This window comes from Vicugna pacos, chromosome 25, assembly GCF_048564905.1.
Source record: "Vicugna pacos chromosome 25, VicPac4, whole genome shotgun sequence".
NCBI classification, from domain to species: Eukaryota; Metazoa; Chordata; class Mammalia; order Artiodactyla; family Camelidae; genus Vicugna; species Vicugna pacos.
This window is the reverse complement of record NC_133011.1, coordinates 26421136-26441556: the sequence shown is the minus strand read 5'-3', so window position 1 is coordinate 26441556 and position 20421 is coordinate 26421136. Positions and strand designations below refer to the sequence as shown.

The 20421-nt window shown below is 43.0% G+C and overlaps 1 protein-coding gene, 2 long non-coding RNA genes, 1 other non-coding gene and 1 pseudogene across 10 annotated transcripts in view; 2 read left to right on the top strand and 3 right to left on the bottom strand.

Moving 5' to 3' along the window:
• Positions 1-184: 184 nt before the first annotated feature.
• On the top strand, positions 185-257 carry TRNAM-CAU (transfer RNA methionine (anticodon CAU)). The gene has a single exon. It is a non-coding gene; the product is annotated as a tRNA-Met (tRNA).
• A 263-nt stretch (positions 258-520) lies between these two features.
• LOC140689295 (uncharacterized) lies at positions 521-4836 on the top strand. Of its 2 annotated transcripts, none has more exons than XR_012064196.1 (3): positions 521-1211; positions 2509-2844; positions 4628-4836. It is a non-coding gene; the product is annotated as an uncharacterized lncRNA (long non-coding RNA). The 2 variants fall into 2 exon arrangements; XR_012064195.1 differs by having other exon boundaries at positions 523-1211; positions 2519-2844.
• Positions 1545-3616, bottom strand: LOC140689297 (uncharacterized). The gene is made up of 2 exons (XR_012064198.1): positions 3489-3616; positions 1545-1751 (listed from the first exon to the last, which is right to left on the bottom strand). It is a non-coding gene; the product is annotated as an uncharacterized lncRNA (long non-coding RNA).
• Positions 4837-5730: 894 nt separating the features above from the next.
• The window catches only part of TBC1D31 (TBC1 domain family member 31), a 59257-nt gene continuing 44566 nt past the window's right edge, over positions 5731-20421 (bottom strand). For 4 of the 6 annotated variants that reach the window (XM_072949667.1, XM_006211414.3, XM_072949668.1 and 1 more), the window contains 5 exons: positions 17877-18017; positions 16610-16804; positions 14439-14577; positions 7815-7910; positions 5731-6089 (listed from right to left, as the gene is read on the bottom strand). In XM_072949667.1, coding sequence (XP_072805768.1) covers positions 5956-6089; positions 7815-7910; positions 14439-14577; positions 16610-16804; positions 17877-18017 — 705 coding nt within the window. In that variant the 3' untranslated portion in view covers positions 5731-5955. Of the gene's footprint in view, positions 6090-6307; positions 6376-7814; positions 7911-14438; positions 14578-16609; positions 16805-17876; positions 18018-20421 lie in introns of all 6 variants that reach the window. The other 2 variants (XM_072949666.1, XM_015245428.3) reach the window with 2 other exon arrangements.
• LOC140689126 (dnaJ homolog subfamily C member 2 pseudogene) lies at positions 10516-13836 on the bottom strand (annotated as a pseudogene).

Below are 20421 nucleotides of genomic sequence, written 5' to 3'. Positions count from 1 at the left end.
CGGCAGGCGGACAACGACCGGAGCCTCGTGGGCAGTTCGGCCCCGGCGGGCGCTGGGGCTGGGAACGTCAGTGTTCCGGGTTAGGGGCCTATCGGAGAAAGAAATGAAACCGCAGCTTTGTGGCCATGCGCACTCGGCCGCTGAGGTAGCCTCATTATTCTAGTCGCTTAGGCTGCCGGTAGGTGCCTCGTTAGCGCAGTAGGTAGCGCGTCAGTCTCATAATCTGAAGGTCGTGAGTTCGATCCTCACACGGGGCACAATACTTTTGTTCGCTCTAAGCCTTTAATCCAACTAGAAAAATGGATTTTATTTGCTTATCGGTTGATTGGGAGGGTGATGGCGCTTTTCCGCCCTTGAGTCACCAGCATATAAACCTCGGCTACCTGAAGTACCGACGTGGGGCACTTCGCTGCTTGAAAATCTTTCTCAGCCCCGCCTCCCTGCCGGCTCCCGGCATTCTGAGCCGAGGTTGGAGGAGTGGAAGGGAGGCCGGGGCGTGATGATAAGGGGGGCTCGTGCAGAAGACTAGTGCGTGGTGGGCTGGGACCTGCATGAGCCCCTCCGGCAGAACCCCACTCTCACCACCAGCGCCGCGGCCGGGGTGTCCAGAAGGAGCACTCACCCTACTATCCCACCCTCCATCAGGGGGCCTGCCCTAACCCTTGAGCCCTGCTCCTGGTGGGGACGTGCACAGCGCTGGGTGAAGGGAGCCGCCGGGCGCTTGTGGTCCAGGAGGGCGCTGGGAGCGCCGCTGGGTGCAAAGCCCTCTCTCTAATGGAGGCCTCAGAGGAGTGACTGGGACTCAAGGCCCCCCCTGGAGAGTCCCAATTATTGACACCCCACCCCAGGGTAGGCTGGCTCTGGGCGGCGCTGTGGTGAGAGGCCAGACAGTGCAGGGCTCTGAGCCCCGTGGCGACGAGTTTGGGCTGCAGAGCTTGGAAGTTGGCTGGACACGATCAGGAAGGTCATGGAGGCAGCCGGGGCTTTACGTGACAGAGGCTTTGTGACGCTCCATCTGAAACAGTTGCTGCAGTTCCAGTCATCGTCGATTAAAATTCTGGTAATTCAGTCATTCTGCACATGTCAAGTAGCAAATTGAATTGACACGTGATAGCTATAACCACCTCTTCACTTTTCAAGTTTTTGATGGCGCGCTAACCTCTGCAGTTCTCCCGTTGGTGCTGTGATAATACTTCTGGGTTACTATACTGGTAGGCGGGAGTTTCTGAGGCTTTCACTTGGCTCTTTCTACATAAGGACACCTACTCAGTGGGTCATCGTGTCAGTGTAGATATTCTGCCTTTGTCAAATTTGTTTATTCCAATTATTCATTCAGGTACTCAGAAAATCAGCACAGTTGGTTTCATGGCATAACTGCTACCGCTGTAATTCAGACTGGCTCAGGCTCCTTTATCACTTGACCTTCGTTAGCCCTGGCTTTGGTAGCCACAGTAATTACTGTCATTTTACAGCCAGTGTCTATTTCCAAGTCCAAACTGGTTCTGCTCACCGCATGACAGGCCAATAAATCGAGAGAGAAGATGTTGGGGCAAGGAATAATGATTTTATTCGGAAAGCCTGACAGACTAATGTCCTGGAGAACCATCTTACCCGAGTCAGAATTCAGGCTCCTGTTATACTGAAAAGGGGACGGGTGTGCTTGGTTGTTGCAAACTTCTTGGCGCAGGAGTTCTTTGTTGTTGGGATCCTTTGTTGTAGTAGCTGTCCACATGGGTCAGATCACCATGTTCCTGTAAACCTCCAACAAAACAAATGGGTGTTTTCTATTCTGCAGCTTATCTTTATATGAATGGAAAAGTGTTAATCTCCTTAAAGGTGAGAGCCTTGAGAATAGGCTCTCCTGTATATTTCAGGCTATAGGCAACATTCTTTTACAGAAGGTGCAGAACCAGCAAGACTAAGCCTAGGAAACAGAGCACAGGGTTAAAGCCAAAGGAACTGATCTAATATGGAGTCAGATTTGTTCTATTACATGTCTAGTAACCACTGAAAGGGCTGGGTGTTTTTTTCCCCTACTCCCCAGTCTTTCAAGTAAGTACCAACAGGTCCCTTTGGAAAGGCTTGGGGGATTATTTATAGCATTTATATGTGGCACTCACAGCTGCAGGATACTTCACCAAGGGGAACTGGTCTTCCCTTCAATCAAGAGGCTTTGACTCTGGGAATGAGTTTAGGTCTGGAAAATGGGTGGCAGGCATGGCTCTCCATTGTGGTGATGTAACTGAGCAGGACCCTACCGCCGGGCCTTCCTGGGACAGACACCTCCCCCCCATGTCCTCCACCTGCCTCTTGTTTATCGAAAAATGTTAGCCTCCTAGGCCTTCCCTGAGTTCCAGAGGATGTTTAATCAGAGAAGTGAGAAAATGCAGAAGCAAAGGAAAACAGTCAAGCAAGACAAATAATAATAGTTTAGCCATTAAACAAAGTCAAGGACCTTTAGCTCCTCCTCAAGGGCTCTAGAAACTATTCTGAACCATGTCCTTTGAGCTGTTTTCAGATACTGAAACCCCTACCAGGTGGAAGAAGTTAAGTGTATGCTGCCCACAAGCACGTAGACCTCAGATGCGTAGGAACTAGAAGGTTGATCATGCTGACTCCTGATTACATCATCATCAACCAATCGGAAGAAAGTCCATGAGCTGAGCGTGGTCCTGCAACCCTCTCTCCCATGCTGTCTTTAAAAACCCTTTCCCTGAAAGCCATTGGGAAGTTCAGACCTTTAGAGCACTAGCTGCCTGGACTGCTTGCTTGGTGTCCTGCAGTAAACGCTGCACTTCCCTTCACCACAACCCGGGGGCAGTAGATCGGCTTCACTGTGCACAGGTGAGTGGACCCAAGTTTGGTTCAGTAACAGTAACTCAAGTCATGTTTTGGGCCCACAGATCTTAAGATTTCCTGTTACATACGTCAAGCAATATTTTAGTAGGCTGCCTATCTATTTCATTGTTAAGGATAACATAATCAATTACCGATAGCCAAATAACCCTTAATAATACTTCTCTGCTGCCTGCAGCTGTAAATGGCTGTCTTTGGTAGTTAAACCGCTACCACTTGGCCTCTGCTATGTGAAATCCCACCGTCCCACTGAAATCAGGAAGGACATCAATGGTCATCTCTCACCACAGAGTTTTTCAAGTGTGCACTTAATGCCTTAAGAAGGGAGGATCTTTGGGGCTGAGCATGTAGCTGGGAGGAGAGTGAGAAGTCCGTACGTAATGAATCCACTCCCACAGTCCTGCTTTCCTGAGCCTTCGGTTACCTTCGTCTATATCATGCCAGGGAAATTCTGGCATCTCAGTGTGATTAAAAAGAGGCCAGTACTGACTCTACATTTCTGTCAGCCAACAAAGTAAACTTCCTGTTGCATGAGAGTGCCCGTGATCAATTTACGGCCCTGAGCTCCAAATTCTCTCTTCAGGGCCCGCTCTGCAAGAATGGCCGGGACTCTTCAAGTGCTTTCTCCTCACCGCATGCACGGTGCGAGGCTGTCAGTAGAGGGCGCTGGGAGAGATTGCAGGAGGGATGGGGCTTCTCTTTCTAGCTCAGATGTGTTTTCTTTATTCTTGTTCCTGCTTCATGGTCCATCAGTGGTTAGTGTGTGGGGACACCCAGTGTTCTGTCCCAGCTGTTTGCCCAGAGTGCACAGTCTCTTAGTGATGTCACAGCCCAGCCTGGTGACCACTTTGCTGCCATCCTCCCAACACCAGGTTCCAGGTGTTCCAGGTCTGGTGCCAGCCGCAGCGCCCTGATGTGCTCTGAGCACCTGTCTTCCGGCCTTGGTTTGCCTGTGCCCCAGAGGGTGGTTCCCCGAGAACTTCCCCCTCCCAGCATGGCCAGCGTACACACCACCCTGACACACTTGGGGTCCTGACTTCCTATGGCCTTGCAGTCAGCAGCCCTGGACTAGCTGCACCCCAGACACTTCCTGCTGCCTGGGCAGCCCAGGAACCCCTGTACTGTCCAGTGGTCCGCAGCCACACCTCCAGTGCTGTCTGAGCCTGAGCCGTGGGGAGGGAGGGACCTCCTTCTGAGTTTGTCCTCCCTTGGGTACTCTCAGTCCTCCTAGGCACCCTTTAGCATTCTCTTTTTAGTTACTCCCCTGTCATAGTTTAATAATGGCCAGCGTGCAGTCACTGTGGAAAAGCCTTTAGCAAATGATCAAATTTCGCTCAACATTAGAGAATTTGTACCAGAGAGAAACCACATGAGTGTATAAATGTGAAAAGGCCTTTACCTGAGTTAGTAACTTACTCAGCACCATTGAATTCATACTGAAGACTCTTTTAAGTGGGAGTCGATGTGGAGAGGATTTAGCCAAAGCCCCAAATTTATCCAATGCTGTATAATTCACTCCAGAAAGAAACCTTATGAAAAGCCCTTTAGGAACTGCTCTTCAGGGAGTCCTGGAGAAAAGCTTTGTGACTGTAGCCAGTGTGGGAAGAATTTTAGCCAAGCTCAATCTTCACTCAGTTCCCAGAGAACTTACATTTACATGACCAAGAAATCGGGGTCAGGTTGAGGCTATACTACCAAGAAGCAGGAAGAGCTAATCACACATGTATTCCATATATTTCATTACATGTCCTCCTAACCCTTGAAATGCCAGCCAGGCCCACGTGACTGAAGAGATCCAGCCAAGTACCTGGAATCTGCTAAGGCAGTGACTTTGTCAAGATCATCATCGGGAGCACCATGGTCTTGGAGAAAACTGGGAGGGAGAATGTGGTAAAAAAGAACTTCATTTGGTTGAAAGTGTGCATAATTCACTTTCACTGTATGAATAGAAACTTCAAAAAAGTGAAATACTGTAATGCTATAAAAGTGTGTGTGTGTTTAGTTTGCAAAACCAACCTGAATAGGTGTAAATTCTAGTCAAGGAGGACGTGAAGTAGAGGCCAAAAGCTGGCAACATACAGCTGACTCTGGCTGGCAGAATCACCGTATTTTAGAACTCGGATGCTTTCAGGTGAGCAATTTCTATCTCACCAAAGTTCCCATCACACCCCGAGTATTTTATATCCTGTGACTTTCTGTGGCCAAACACCCACCAGCCTGGTCCATGAAGGTATTTGTAACCACCTGAAAACGGACAGAAGGAAAATGAGGCTGATGAAAGTGCCCTTGAGAAACTGATGCCGGGTGAAGTAACGGTCGTATTTTGGGAATTTGGACAAAAGCGAGCACTCTGCTGACTGAAAGCACCGGATTTACCATAAGGTTATGCTTTGTGACTCCAGGAAAAACAAAACAAACCTTTTCTGCACTGTGCACCAGCTACATGATAAGCACCGTACCAGGAACTTTATATACATTACCGTGTTTAGTCTTCACGTCCAGTGCGTGTGCTACTTCTGCTCTTCTTTTAGAAATGGGTTCAGGGGGAGTAATCTGCCCAAGAGGATGCAGCCGGGAGCTGCTCTGCTGTGGAGCTAAGGGCCGGTGCTGTCAGGAGAAGCAGGCAGAGGGCAGGAAGTGGAGGAGCAGAGGCAGTGGCCCGGGTGTGGCGAGTGTGGAGGGGTCTGGTCGCGGGCAAAGGGGCGTCCTGCTGCGGGGGCGGGGGTCAGCGGGGTGCGCAGGTGGCCTCTGGAGCTGCCGCTGACTTCTCCCTCAGTCCTGATGGTACTTGGCTGAGATGCTTTAAAATAAAACCTCATCAACTGAAGTTCCTGAAGATAGTGCTGGTCCTTGCAACCTGAAAGGGCCTAATGCAAAGCTTTAAAAAGCTTCAATTTTTATTTTTATTGTGAAAAGTACAATAAGCCATTTACAAGCCCCAAAGCACAGAATTAAATAGAACACATCATTTTTATACACACATTTTTCATACAAAAGGTTAATCTTTATAAGAATTTAAAAATAAGTAATCTGAAAATCAGTGTCACTGATTGCAAAATAGGTATCTCGCTCTCTGACTATCTCAAGGTGACCAGCCTCCTATGTGGCCAAAACAGGAGGCGTCTGGCATCTGTTACGAGCCTGGGCGGTGAGTCTCTGGCGAAGATTTCTCACTTTCTCCATTAGATCCCGTTCCATGGTGTCCCAATGTGTTCTTCTTTGGTTTAATGAAACTTGAAAACAAAATTTTAAATTAACAACAGTTAATTTTAGCAGTGGTACAGCACTTATTTTAAAGGCAAGTATGTTTCAAAAATCAATAATGAAATGAATATTTTAAAAACCAAATTTCTTAAGCAAAAAGTCTAATATATTACCTGGCCCCATGTGGTTCTATTTACAAGCCAAATATTTATTTGTTGAAATGAATGAATGCTATCAGAGAACTTACCTGCTTTTTGGTTATTTAGCATGTTTTTGATTTGGGGATACAGGTGAATTTTAAATTAGGAAGAAAGCCTGTATAAGAGAGAATTTGAGTTCTTTAAAATAGTTTCTTCACTATGATGCTTATTATAATGAGAAAATTCCAAGTTGCCAAAATTAATGTAGTGAAATGTACCCCATAACTACTTCCTAATGATTAAATAAAAATTAACAAACAAAATGCTTTTTAGTGGCCTACAGAGGGAGTCCAGGGTCAAGATTAAAACATTACAATATATCCAAGTATAACAGCCATGTCTCATTGATTCTGAGGGGCTACTGAACACTGGGACTCAAAAAAGAAGCATCTTAAAAATACACTTCTCTGAAACTTAGTCACATATTCAAGCAGCTTCCATTTCTGAGAACTATTTTTCCCCCAATGAACAAAATTTTTATGCTTTCTTGCTTTGCTGCCAGATAACAAACTTGCCAAATGTCCTTAACTTGATTTTCAAATTTAGAATATTATCTAGTTAGAAAGTTCTGACTTGTCGGAACAGAGAACAGTTGAGAATCTCCTGTACTTTCATTCGACTCACGTGACTTCTGGTTGAATTCACATCCTGACTCAGACTTTAGGAAATGCGCACGTGTGTGAGTTGGCGAGGATACTTGACCCACACCGGAATCTTGTGACTTGTTATTAGGTCTAATTCTTACCAAGTTGGTCTTTAGGGGACATTATATCAAAATCTGTTCTTCTAAAAAAACTCAAAAGACCTTGTTAAATTCTGTTTCATTTATGTGACGGTTTTACTGAAAGAGTCAGTTGAAAGAAAGCCTGACAGAGTTTCCTGTCCTCTCCCCTCCTTTTAAAAACTAGTAACTGGGGAAACTGTTAGCTCCTTTATGGGCTGATGCTGTGATGGCATTTCGGTAAGATGTTTCCATCTCATCCCTTCCCAAAAAAAAAACCTCCAGTGAATCAAGTCAAGGGATCAAAAGTCACCTAATCGGCACGGAGCCCCTGTGCCCTCCGTGGTTGTGAGAGGGCCCCTGGCAGTGGTCCCACCTCCGTGCCCAGAGCACACACGCTTCCAGTGGTTGCCGGACGGAGCCCGGCCCAGAGGAGGGGTCAAGAAAATTCTAATATGTCACAGTGCTGAAAACTAAAGCTGAGACTTTCTTCTCACAAGGATGTAGAGACTCGTTATGAATATCACGAGTTTTAGTCAGTGCCGGACTTCTGGTGGAGCCTCCAACTATGTTTTTGAGCAGTGGTGCTGGAGCTGAAGAAATAGAGTTGCACTGACGAGACCTGGCAGACGTTCCTTACTTGGGTTTCCGTTTGACCCAGTTTTTCCCCTGCTGGAAACCTGAGGATCTTGCAGCCTCCACTTTGGATTTCCATTATCAGTGCCCTGGGAAAATGGTCTCAATGTGCTGTACACATAATTTCAGTCACAGTCTTGCTTGCATACTGCTAAATCTAACATGAAAGAAGAAATCTTTCTTGTTCATCAACTTACTCTGTGTCAGGGACTCCACTGAAGAAATGTCATTTGATTGTGAGGTTCTAGGCAAACAGCTTAAGGCGACCTGTTCATTCTGGCCCTTGGGCATTACTGTTACAAAAGTGAAAAAAATAAGAGGATGTTTGGGAGTGGATAGAAAGCCGCTCTTAATTCCACATGGTCCCTTGTAAATTAACATTGCCAAGGATAAGAAGCCCCTTACTTTTCTATTCTGGGAAGAATGCTGTCACCATTCAAGTCATGGAAAGTGCAGTCAGTGAGAATTAAGAGCCTAGCTGAAATTCTGGTAAAGCACTTAAAACAAAAAATACCTTTAGCTAAAACAAAATAGCAACCAACAAACAACTGAAAAATACGTATGTCAGGACAGAGATCCCAAATATTTGCTGGGAGGAACAATGAAATGTGAATTAGTTCCCTCCTTGAGAACTTCGGTGAGCCAATCACAACACACGGCTCACCAGGAGCAGCGGTGGACAAGTCATACCTGAAGCTCTCAGGGTTGAAAGCACAGCGGTGGTTCCACACCTCGCTGGTGCCTCCTCCTATTTTTTTTAATCATCACTTTCCTCTCCTCACCCTTCAGCTGTGTTTTTACTGTTTCCTAAGTCCTACAGCTTTATATCCAATAAGACACCAACGTCTTTTGATTTTCCATCCTGACGTCACACCTAACTGTCCCTTCCTTTCTACTCCATCACGAGGGTCCAAGCCTTGGTGCGTTGGCCCAGGCTGCCTGGGTCACACTGACTCGTGGAGACCACGCCTGCCTCTCACCTGGGCTCAAGAGCATCAGCTGACGGTTTTCACTCATAGTTTTAGCTCAGTGAGTCACTAAGACAATTTAATTAATCACCAAATGATTAATTTGAACTGGCGTGGGGGAATGGAATTTAAGAATCATCTGCAAATATCTGAAGGGCTACCCTGTGGCAGAGGGAGTAAATGTCATCTGCATTGCTCCGGAGAACAGTTTTTAATGAGGATTTACAAAGAGAAAAGAAAAGTGTAAGGAAGGAACAACTTATAAATAAAAATACTGGCAGAAGGTGGAAGAAGGGAGTGAGCTTGTCAGCTCAGTGTCCCGAAACAGGCTGGAGAACCCCTGTCAGAGTGTGCAGGGCTGACCCCATGGTCAGGTCCTTCCAACCCTGCAGTCTCACAGTTCTTGTCTCTCATCTGTTGTCTCCTAAATCCATCCTGCCCACGGCTTTATATTCATCCTCCCAAAGGGCCGTGTTGTAAACATTACCTTTGTTCAAGCAACTGATGGTTCCCCACTTTGCTTACAGCAATGTTTCAAACACTGCTGAGCAAATTCACCTGTAAAGCTTTAAAACAAAAATCTAGCTTTCTAGCTTCTATCCTAGATCTACACAGCTAAATAAGCCTTGGTCCTGAATGTGTGTATTTTAAAAAACAATCTGTAAGGAAAAAAAAAAAAAACCCCAAACAAATAGCAGCCAGTCACTGGCTAAATTGTAACAAGTCTGAACATATAAATAATGAAGTAAAAAGTGAAAAGTTCTTTTTTCTATACTTTTTATGCTGCAACTTGCTTTTTAAAAAAATTTAATGTATAAATTTTAAAGCCCCAAAGGTGATTCTTCTTATTTAAAATTAGTATTTCTTTTTTTTATTTTAAAACTTTTTTCTAATCAGCATATGAGACCAAATTTTACTAATCTCTCTAAGTTGTTTTAAAATTAATATTTCTTTGCTGAATTTGGTAGGTGTACTACTTTACAAACTAAATCTCCTTCTTTCCCTAGCCATGCTCCTGACCCAAGTCCTGCTCTTGTGTTTTCTACAGGTCACTCTGCTGTGCGGCCAGCCTGGCAAATAGGATGAAGCCCAGCTGCCCGCCTGGCACTGAAGGTCCCCTCACCCGCCTTCGTCAGTGATACCTTTAAGCATCTGTGCACAATCTCTCTGCCCCAGTTGGCCTAACCTGTATCACCAGGACAGGTAATCCTCTGCCACTGATTAATTACTAACAAGTTCTATCACGTACAAGTGGAATTTATGGAGGCTTTTAGTTGGTGAATCCACAAAAGCAGTAAGGGAGAACGGTCTGTGTGTGTGTACGTGTACACGCCTATTTCTGGGGGAGATTCTCAGAGAGGCTCACAAACCGTAAGTGGTTAGAAAATGGTATAATATAATGTTAGAACGGTTACAAAATTAAGGATCACCTAGTCTGTAATCTCCTTTTACAACTGAGGAAACTGAAGACCAGTGAGCACTTCTGAATGCAAACGAATGAATGCAAGCAGGTAGTCAAACTAAGCAGGCGTGCAGGGCTGAGCGGCTCCAGCTAAGTTTGTTCAGTCTCTGCTCGTTTACTGTGAAGCTGGGACGAGGGCTGCGCTCCCATCACACATGCTGGGGTCCTGCGCCCCCCGTGCAATCCTCCCTCTGCAATGTCTTTCTTCATGGCTCGGTAATTTTAAAACCTGGTCCAATGGCCCTACCTGGCAACCCGCATTCACTACTGTCATTAAAAAAATTATTAAAAAAAAAAGAAAAATATACCATTGAGATAATTCACACACCATAAAATTCACCCTTTTAAAGGGTACAATTCTGTGATTTTAGTATACTGAGTGCTGTGTAACCATCACCTCTAGAACATTTTATCATCCCCCCAAAAAAACCCATACCCACTAGTAACCACCCCCCACCCTCTCCCCAAACCACTAGCCTCCTTCTGCTTCTGTAGGTTTGCCTATGTGGGCATTTCATGAATAGAGTCATACAATACATGGCCTTTTTGTCTGGCTTCTTTACCTTAGCATATGGTTTTCAAGCTTCAGCCATTTTGTAGCATGAATCAGTAGTTAATTCCTTTTCATCGCTAAGTAAGATTCCACCGCATGGATACACTACATTTTGTTTATCCATTCCTCACTTGATGGATACCTGGGCAGTTTCTCCTTTTTGGCTGTTATGAATAATGATGCTGTGAACAGTGAGTGTACAAGTGTTTGCAGGGATATGCTTTCGATTCTCTTGGCTATATGCCTAGGAGCGGAGCTGCTGGCTCATACAGTCACTCCACATCTAGCCTTTTGAGGGACTGCCAGGCTGTTTCCCAAAGTGGCTGCACCATGTTACATTCCCCTCAGCAGCGTTCTGGGTCCTCTGATCCTCGCCTGCACGTGTTAGTGGATTATACATGCTACTGAATGTAAAGTTGTATCTCCTTGTATATATTCTTTAATTTTAATTTTTTCCCATGTAGTTTGGTTTGTATTTCCCTTAATAAATAATTAGGTTGAACATCTTTTTGTATGTGTATTAGCCACTTACATATCTTCTTTGGAGAACTGTCTATTCAAATCCCTTGCCCATTAAAAATCTGGACCAATATTATTTTATAAGACATAGCTATTTTGTTTCAATTAAAGTTTATGGGCCTGGGATTTTAGGGGCAGTAGGGGCCATTCACATTGTCCAGAAGATTCTGTTTTCTGGAAAACAAGAATTTCCTCCCCATTGCTAGTAAAGATTTGAAACTAGGCAAAAACTGAAGTAAGCGCTCTGTCGCTGGTGCACTCTCATTCATGTTTCCTGCTTCCTGGGGCCTCCCTTTAAGACAAACCAGTGCTGAGTACCTCCAGTCAAAATGCTGTTCCCCTAATTATAGCTGATCATCCCCCAGTTTCAGGATTAAATGACACTGATAATTTATACACCCTGATTAAGGCAATGATCAAATCCTTAACACATCTGCCTTTGAAAAATGGATGATTATTAACCAAATTATCTCTCACTGGTGAAATTTAGGAATGTTGAAAAAATGTTGGCAGGAAGACTTGGAGGTGGAGGGGCCAGCACGTAAGAGGACTGATGTGGGAGGCTTTTTGCAGTTTCTTCCCTTTTTCTACTTCTAAATCTACAGGTTCTCCAAAAGCCTCATTTTTTCTTTCTAATGTAGGGTAAGTGTACAGGGTTAGGGACAAGTGGCAGCTCCAGTGGTTAGTGTCTTCTGTAAGCAGATTTTATTTTTTTACTTTAAAAAAAAATTTAAGTTTGGTCGATTTACAATGTTGTGTTAGTTTCTGGTGTACAGCATAGTGATTCAATTATACATACATAAATTTCTTTTCTTATTCTTTTTTATTATAGGTTATTACAAGGTACTGAATATAGTTCCCTGTGCTGTACAGTAGTACCCTGCTCTTTATATTTTATATATAGTAATTTGTTTCTGCAAATCTCAAACCCCTGATTTATCCCTCTACCCATCCCTTTCCCTCTGGTAACCATAAGCTTGTTTTCTGTCTGAGTCTGTTTCTGTTCTATAGATGAGTTCATTAGTGTCTTTTTCCTTTTTTTAAGATTCCACATATGAGTGATATCACACGGTATTTTTCTTTCTCTTTCTAGCTTACTTCACTTAGAATGACAATCCTCAGGTCCATCCATGTTGCTGCAAATGGCATTATTTTATTCTTTTTTATGGCTGAGTAGTATTCCATTGTATAAATATATTATAGCTTTTTATCCAGTCATCTGTTGATGGACGTTTAGGTTGTTTCCATGTCTGGGCCACAGTACACACTGCTGCTGTGAACACTGGGGTGCATGTATCTTTTTGAATTTGAGGTCCCTTGGATATATACCCATGAGTGGGATTGCTGGATCATATGGTAAGTCTATTTTCAGACTTTTGAGGAATCTCCATACTGTCTTCTATAACAGCTGCACCAAACTGCATTCCTACCAACCGTGTGGGGGGGCTCCCTTTTCCCCACACCCTCTCCAGCACATCGTTTGTGGACTGTTGAATGATGGCCTCTGCCTCATGGTCAGAAAAGTGATCGTAGGTCTTGCGTGAGTGTTGAAATTTTTGCCTTTCCTTCTTAATGGCTTTTTTCTGGCTATCTTTTTCCTTCTTTGCCAGCAAAGCTTGTTGTCTCACTTCCTCCTCTTCTTTTTTGCTAACCGAGCAGCTTCTAATTCAGCTTTGTCTTTGTTTTTCTTTAGCTTCTTCTTCCTTCTGTTTTGCCTCTGCCTTTGCTTTCTTTTCTGCTTCTTTCTTAGCTTTTTTTTCTTCCTTAAACTTTATCCTAGGATCACAGCTATATGCATTGTCAACTAATGTCTTTATCCTGTTCATTCCTTCTTTTCTTTTGTGCCCTCGTTGCCCTGTTTTGCTTTTCAATCTACCTCCTTTCGTCACGACATTCTGCTTTTTCTTTTTCTTCATCTAAGAAAATTCTAACAGTCAAAATTATACCAGAAAGAATAAAATGCATCTACATCTTCAAATGATGAATTCATATCACCAAGCTTGCAGAACTTTTTTTTATTTGACCACCTGGAATTCCTTTCAAACACTGGAAAACACTTCGAAGAAATTGTCCTTTGCTTCACTTTTAAAGGAACTGAGTTTTCAAAAGTAGGAGCTTCGCTGTTAAGTGCTTGTCTTTTCACTGGATCAGGTAACACTTCATAAGCTTTGGTTATATGAGTGGAGTAGTCATTATCTCCTCCTTTTATTGGTTCACCAGCTGCTTTCCGTCTGTCTGGGTGATGTTGAAAACCATTGCTTTATGGCCTGCTTTACTCTGTCTCTGTGTAGCTTTGTATCTTCCATGGCCGAGTCCAAGTACTGCATAATGATCTTGGTTCTTCCTGTCTTTGGGATCACGTGCTTCTAGCACGGGAAACTCTTCTAGCTGCAGTTCTTCATCATCTGATTCCTGTGATAACTCCCTTCAGTTCCAGAGGGCAGAGCGTGGGTGATGGCGGTGCCCTGGTGGTCCGCAGCGCGTGGCAGGAGCAGCACGATGGCCTGGGGCCATCCCTGCGGGTGCCGCAGTTCTTGTCCCAGATGCAGGGCACTTAGAGTCCCTTCCAGCTCTACCTCCCCGTCCGAGCCTCGCGCCTTGGCTCTAGGAAGCCCAGGAACCAGTGCGCAGAGATGACCAATAACTACTTCTGGGATGAACTGTATGCTTCTAATGGGTGAATGGTATGGCGTGTGAATTACATAGCAGTAGGGATGTTACTTTAAAAAACAATACATACACATTCTATAAAAGACTGAAACAATATAGTATAGTAAAAGTTCTCCATATCTGTACTCTATTTTAAAATTTTAGATTACAATTTTGATTATTCATTTGACGCCACTGTAAGCCTTGCAGCAAAACCTAATGTTTGATTAGATCCTATAATATTTTCCCTTGTGCTACTTTAATATACTGTTGCTCTGAGGACCAGCTATTGGCAAAGCACACATTTTTACTAAAATTAACTAGAAATAGCAGGTTGGGAACAAATCATATCTAGTGTATTAAGGGGATGCCAAGGACCATGGAACCGTGGAAGAAAACAGAATTCTATCAGATGGCTGAGAAATTTTTTTTGATTGGAGCTTTTTTTTTGTTGTTGTTCCTAAAACAGGCCCCATCTCCTCAGCCCATTCTTCCTGACCAAAAAAATGGTAACTAATGATCACCTTTTAGCTGAGCAGTAATTCGAAATTCGGTACTGTCAGTACCGAAATACATCTCAAGGATGTACCCATGACCCGAGACCACACGAAGTGAACGAGTGTGGAAGAGCAGGAAGGGAGAGAGCAGGGGCAGCATTCACGACGCTCACCTCTGCCACACAGGTGTTGGGCGTGTTCTGCAGCATCATTTATCTCCTTCTCTAGAAACCACTTTCTGGATGCATCTGAAAGAGCAGCAGCTTTCTTTTCTGATTTCAAATGAAAGTCTTTTTCTTCAGCTTCCTCCCACTAAGTACAAATAAATGAAAAAAAAATCACATAAGAACTGTGGTAATGCAGGCTTCTAGAGCAGAATAAGCCCCCTCTGCTTCTTCTACTCCACTTCCCTTATCTTCCCAGGGCATGGAGGATGTATGTGGTATTCAGCTAATTTGGGTGCCTGTCTTGGCTCAAGGCTGTTGAAGAACCTTGAGAGCAGAGGCCCTTCTGAGGTGCCGCTCAGTGCCCCTGAGTGCCACGTGCACCCATACAGGTCCCAATAGCCACTGAAATAACAATTCATTTCAATACATTTCTGATCTCAAATCATACAGGATTGAGTTATTTACATTCATGGCAATTGTTTGATTTAACTTGAAAGCTATGCTTTTATAATAGAGTCTACAAAATTCAGAGAATAAACTCTTTGCCTAGTTCTGGTACGAAGGATGACTACAGGGAAAACAAGTAATGTCTATTAGCCCCTACTTCTTCCTAAAGAGAGAAAACAGTAATTTAAAAACTGGCTTAAAGGGTAATTAAATAATAGATTTAAATTACTAGATAGCTTCTAAAGTTTGCCATTGTTCTAGAGATGCTACAGCTTTTATATGCAAACACACACGTATAATTTTTATGTTACAGAAATGCTAATGCATTAAATGTGTATTAAGTAACAAAAACTTTAAAGAACCATTAGGACCAGGAGGGACCACAAAGGAAAGCTATTCCTTTCATGTTATTTGATGAGGTGACTGACCTTCCAAGGCCACACAGCAGTCAAGCAAGATTTAGAAACCAGGACACTGGACACAAAGAGGGCTTTCTGTGTGACGTGAACAGCCTCACAGTGATTCTTGGTCTACTCTCAAATACACCACTTCACCCAAGGGAGGGCAGCACCTAGTGACAGGGTCGCTCTAGTGCTGGCAACCCTTACCTCGGAGATGTGGGCTTCCACCATCGTTTCCCTGAGGAGAGCAGCCTCAGTGATCTGGGCATCACTCCCACCCCTCCCTGTCCTTGAATGAAAGGGTTACAAGTTGGGTAGGAGGGACATGAATCTGGAAAAGTGACTTGCAGGAAAAATATTATGAGAAGCTTTCAGAAAATGCATGATGATAGAGCAGCAGAAAGAGGAGTGAATGAAAGCCAGTTACGTAGCGCCTAATCTCTCCCAGCTCGGCAGGGCGCTGAGGGATGTCCACCGTGCCTGCAACTGGAGGGGCCACCAAGAGATGTGGCAAACACCCTTCAGTTGCCTGCTCTGCTGTTTCATTAGGAATAGAACTAGAATTTTATTTGGGATGGTAATGCTCCCTGCTAAAAATATCACCTTTCCCAACACCTTTTGCAGCCAAATGTGGCTAGAAATGTGATGGGGGGACTTCGGGAGAGGGGTTCAAAAGAAAATGTGTCAGCTGGGAGGTGGAGCCTTCTGCACGTCCGTCCCCCTTCCTCCTGCTGAATGGAATTAACTGAGATGGCTGGAACTCCGGTCATCTTGGATGGAAAGGTATCCTTGAGAATGAAAGACATATACCAGGAGTGGTGCAGACAGGTTGAGGGAGGAGTTTACTGATGACCTTGGAGCCAGGATATCAACCCTGGACTGCCTGCCTTCAGACTTCCGTCATGTGAAAAAGAAAAACACTTTTCTATCCTGCTTATAGTCACCGTTATTTTGGTTTTTGTTATCAGTAGCTACATGTAATTCCTAACTGTTCAAAATCTTTCATGTTGTAAGTATAAAGAATTAAGTAAATTAAAGTAGTAATATTATATAATCAGCCAGAACAAATCCAGGGAGCTGGGAAGTTGAGACACTAACGTAAATGAGAAAGACACTTGGTCATTTTTAGGGGGCATCCACATTGGACGACTTCTCTGAGCAATACCTGTTAAAGTTAGATAATCTTTAAGATCTTTTCACAAACAAAAACTATTTGGTTTGATGCTTTTGCCATCTGATTATGTACTATTTCAAGATTTAAATGATTAATAACAAGAGGTTTATAACCTTTTATTCTTATATTCTTACATTATAACCTTATACTCTTACCTTTTTAGCTTCCGCCTCCATCATTGCATCTAATACTTCTATTTCTTTCCTTCTGTTTTTCCAAAGGAGTTTGGCCATTTCCTGGTAACATTCATTTCGGTGTAGGTCATTGCATCTTTGTTTATGTAAAGCTTGAATTCGCCAGTCAGTATTTAGACACGCTTGCTCAGCTTTTGCCAAATTTTCTTCAATTAACTAAGAAAAAATTGTAATTTCAGAAACAAGATCAGACTATGTAAAATATGGTCTGTCCACTCAGTGTATCCAGATGTCCAGGACAGATGTTCATAATCCTGGCTGCATATTAGAATCAGCTCAGTGTTTAAAACAAAACGATATTCAGGCTCCACCACAAACCAACTAAATCAATCCTGGGAGTGGCTGGATATTGGTACTTCTAGAAGGCACATTCAGGTGATTCTATGTATAGCCAGGATTGAAAACTTCTTGCCCAAGGGACAGGTAGAATTAAATAATTTCCATGTTTCAGTCCTTGAAGGGAAGTCAGAAAAGCCTGTTCTTACAGGGTGGACAAAAGCCTATAGGGAAACAAAGGGATATTCTGAGGGGAACAGCCGAAGGACTGTTATAGAACAGAAATAGGGAAATCTTACACTATTCCCAGATTTTGGAACAGGGCCAGGCTCTGCCACGAACCCATTTAATATTTTGTTAAAGGGATAATAGACAGAGTTCTTTTTTGAGGGTCTTAAATTGTATTTCAGTTCATTTAAGCCAGCATTTCTGAAAGGATACTCCATAAGAAATTCTATAAAGTTTGAGAAATTTTCTTAAAGATTCACAATATACCATATCCTCAAATTTGGCATGAAAAAAACCTAACTTCATGATAGCATTTCCCATACTTGTCACCCCCATCTTACTGAATATTAGTTATTGATATTCTACAGAACACACTTTGGAAATGCTGGCTTTCATACACCAGGCAGAGACCTGATGTTTTGCAACTAATCTACTCAGCGATAACTTCTGATGCTTAACAGTGTAGGATACTATAACTTATAAAGTTATTATTTCATTTGTATTTTCTTCTAAGTCTTAAAATTCTCAAAAGAGTACAAAAGACATGTATAAGGCTGTCAGTGAAGTAATCTGTAAAAAATGTGAGTTTCTAGGAACAGTGATAACAAAGCAAAGCAATGAATTAACTCAATATTACAGAGTTCAATATTGAATTCCTCCTTTTAAAAGAATGGCAGATGGAAATGTTCCCTCTACAGATACACTAAATTTACCCTATTTTTACCTTCTGAGTTTTCTCATTCTGAGTTTGGTCTGTTCCTATCAGTCTATGAAACATGTTTTCTTCAAGATCCACTTTTCGTCTATAGGCATCTGCATCTTCTCGCATTTCTTTTGCAACAGCTTCTTGATTTCTAGCGAGATTCTGTTAAAAAATTTTTTTTGTAAAAGAAAAATCACCCATCTATATAATGCTAGAATATAAAAATGATTTTTCTTTTTCATAACACCAATATGCACCCAAATAAAAACTATAATCACCTAATTTTCAAAGTAAAAACAAAACAGTGGTGACATCAGCAAAAATAAGAGTAAGGACTTCTGAAAACTGTCTCACCTATAAAAGCACTGAGATCCCTGGCAAAACAAACTTTTCAGTACTCTGGAAATTAACTGAAGGCTTGCAGCAACATAGGGAGCATTTACTCATAAAAATGGCTGAATCTTAGTAAGAAAGACAAACTTTATGGTATTTTAAATGATTTCAATTATTCCTACTCTATACCACTCCTAAGCTCTGCAATTAGCCTGGAAAACCAGTAGCCTGGCAGCTAATGGAGGGGGCAAGATAGAGTTGGAATGTCTTCAAACTCCCATTCCCAGAGAACTGTCATCATTTGACTTGGAAGACCCCACTCCCAAGGCTGTCTTTATTTGGCCTGACTCAGAACTCACCTACAGCCTGGGGACGTTTGCTGAAAACAATCAGGGGAAACTGCTGAACACCTTGACCCCCCAAGGCAGTGGATCACAGAGCCAATGACAGGCCAGTCAAAGAGCTTTGTAAGAAAAGCTGGGGAATTAGATGTCTAAAGGGGGCTTTGAAATGCTCCAGTGAAGATTTCTGGGACTTCAGAAGGCCACACGCATGTGTAAAAATGTGCACGTGCCAACGGCTGTGTGACTGCTCAGACCTGAGACCGCCTGACGCTCTCAACTCTGGGGAACTGAGGTTCTGCATAACCAGGAAGTAAAATCTAAGAGGGCTGTAACGAGGCAGCTAAGGGCTGAATGCTGAAAGTGAGCCCCAGCGTGATGTGCACAGAGCTCCCTGGCAAAGACTAGAGGCTCAGAGATTCAGGGATCCAAGGAAATCTCTGTCCAGTCACTGAGCTACCAGGGTAGACGTCAGTGGCTACTCATAACAAAGAATAGACACTTTATAGGATTAACTCAGAAAAGTCACTAAGCAAAGAAACAGGAAACCCTGGGGAGAAAAGAGAATCTGATTTCCAGAACTGCCATCTTATATCACTTAAAGTATTTAATATTCAGCAAAAAATTACAACACATATTAAAACCCAAGAAAGTATGGCCCTGCATGCTTTGGATAGACATTAACCACATGATCTCCAAAGAAGATATAAAAATGGACAATGAACATGTGGAAAGATGCCTGGTATCACTAGTCATCAGGGAAATGCAAGTCAAAGCCACAGTAAGGAACCACGTCACCTGCACTAATACGGCTGTAATCTAAAGGACCGACAGTAACAGTTGTCCACAAGAATGTACAGAAATTGGAACTCAGCCCTCCTAGTTACATATCTAAGAGAACTGAAAAAGTATGTCCAAACAAAAAGCTGGGTGTGAACGCTCATGGCGGCACTACACATCATGGCCCCAAAGTGGAAACAGTCCACCAACTGAAAAATGGATGAACAAAATGTGGTCTGTCCCTAAAATGGAATATAATTCAGCCACAAAAAGGAATGAAATACTGACTCATGCTACAACATGGATGAGCCTTGAAAATATTATGCTATGTGAAAGAAGCCAGTCATAAAAGGCTACATATTGTGCAATTTCATTTACCTGAAATGTCCAGAATAAGCAAATCCACAGACAGAAAGTAAATGAGTGGTTGCCAGGGGCGGGGGAATGGGGAGTGAGTGCTACTGGGAACAGCGGTTCGTGGGAGGACAGCAAAGAGTTTCCCATGAAGATTTCAGTTAAAAAAGCAAAATACTAATTCTATGTACCAAATAATGTCACTTTTCCTTACTGATGATGATAGCAGCTATTTCCTACTAATTTGAGATTGAGGAATTTTTTCTACTTTTCTAATTATCTATTGGCAGCATAATTGCTTCTATGATTCATTAAAAATAAATACATTTTTGAATTATACGCACAGAAGATACATGTGTGAAAGAGTATTGCCCATTGGCAACAATTCACTTAAACCTCCAACAGTAGAAGAAAAGTTTATGTAAGTTATGGTTCATTAATAGCCACTACAGATGACAACTATGAAGATATGTTGCCATTTAGAAAAAAGAAGAAAAAAGGGGTAAGAAAAGCAGAATACAGAATTCTACCTACTTCATAAAGAGATAAAATGATGTCTGTCCAGAAATTAAGGATTAGGAGGGAAACAGTGGAAATCCAAAAACAGTGAGGACGGAATGAAGATGGGGGTGGTTCAAAAAAGCAGACGGGGGAAGGAAAGTCGTCAATTCATTCTGTAAAATGATCGAGCGTTTTCGACCAAGGGGGAAGCCTGTGCCAGGTGCCAGACGCTGTGAGTAAAGAGCTGACTCCGTACC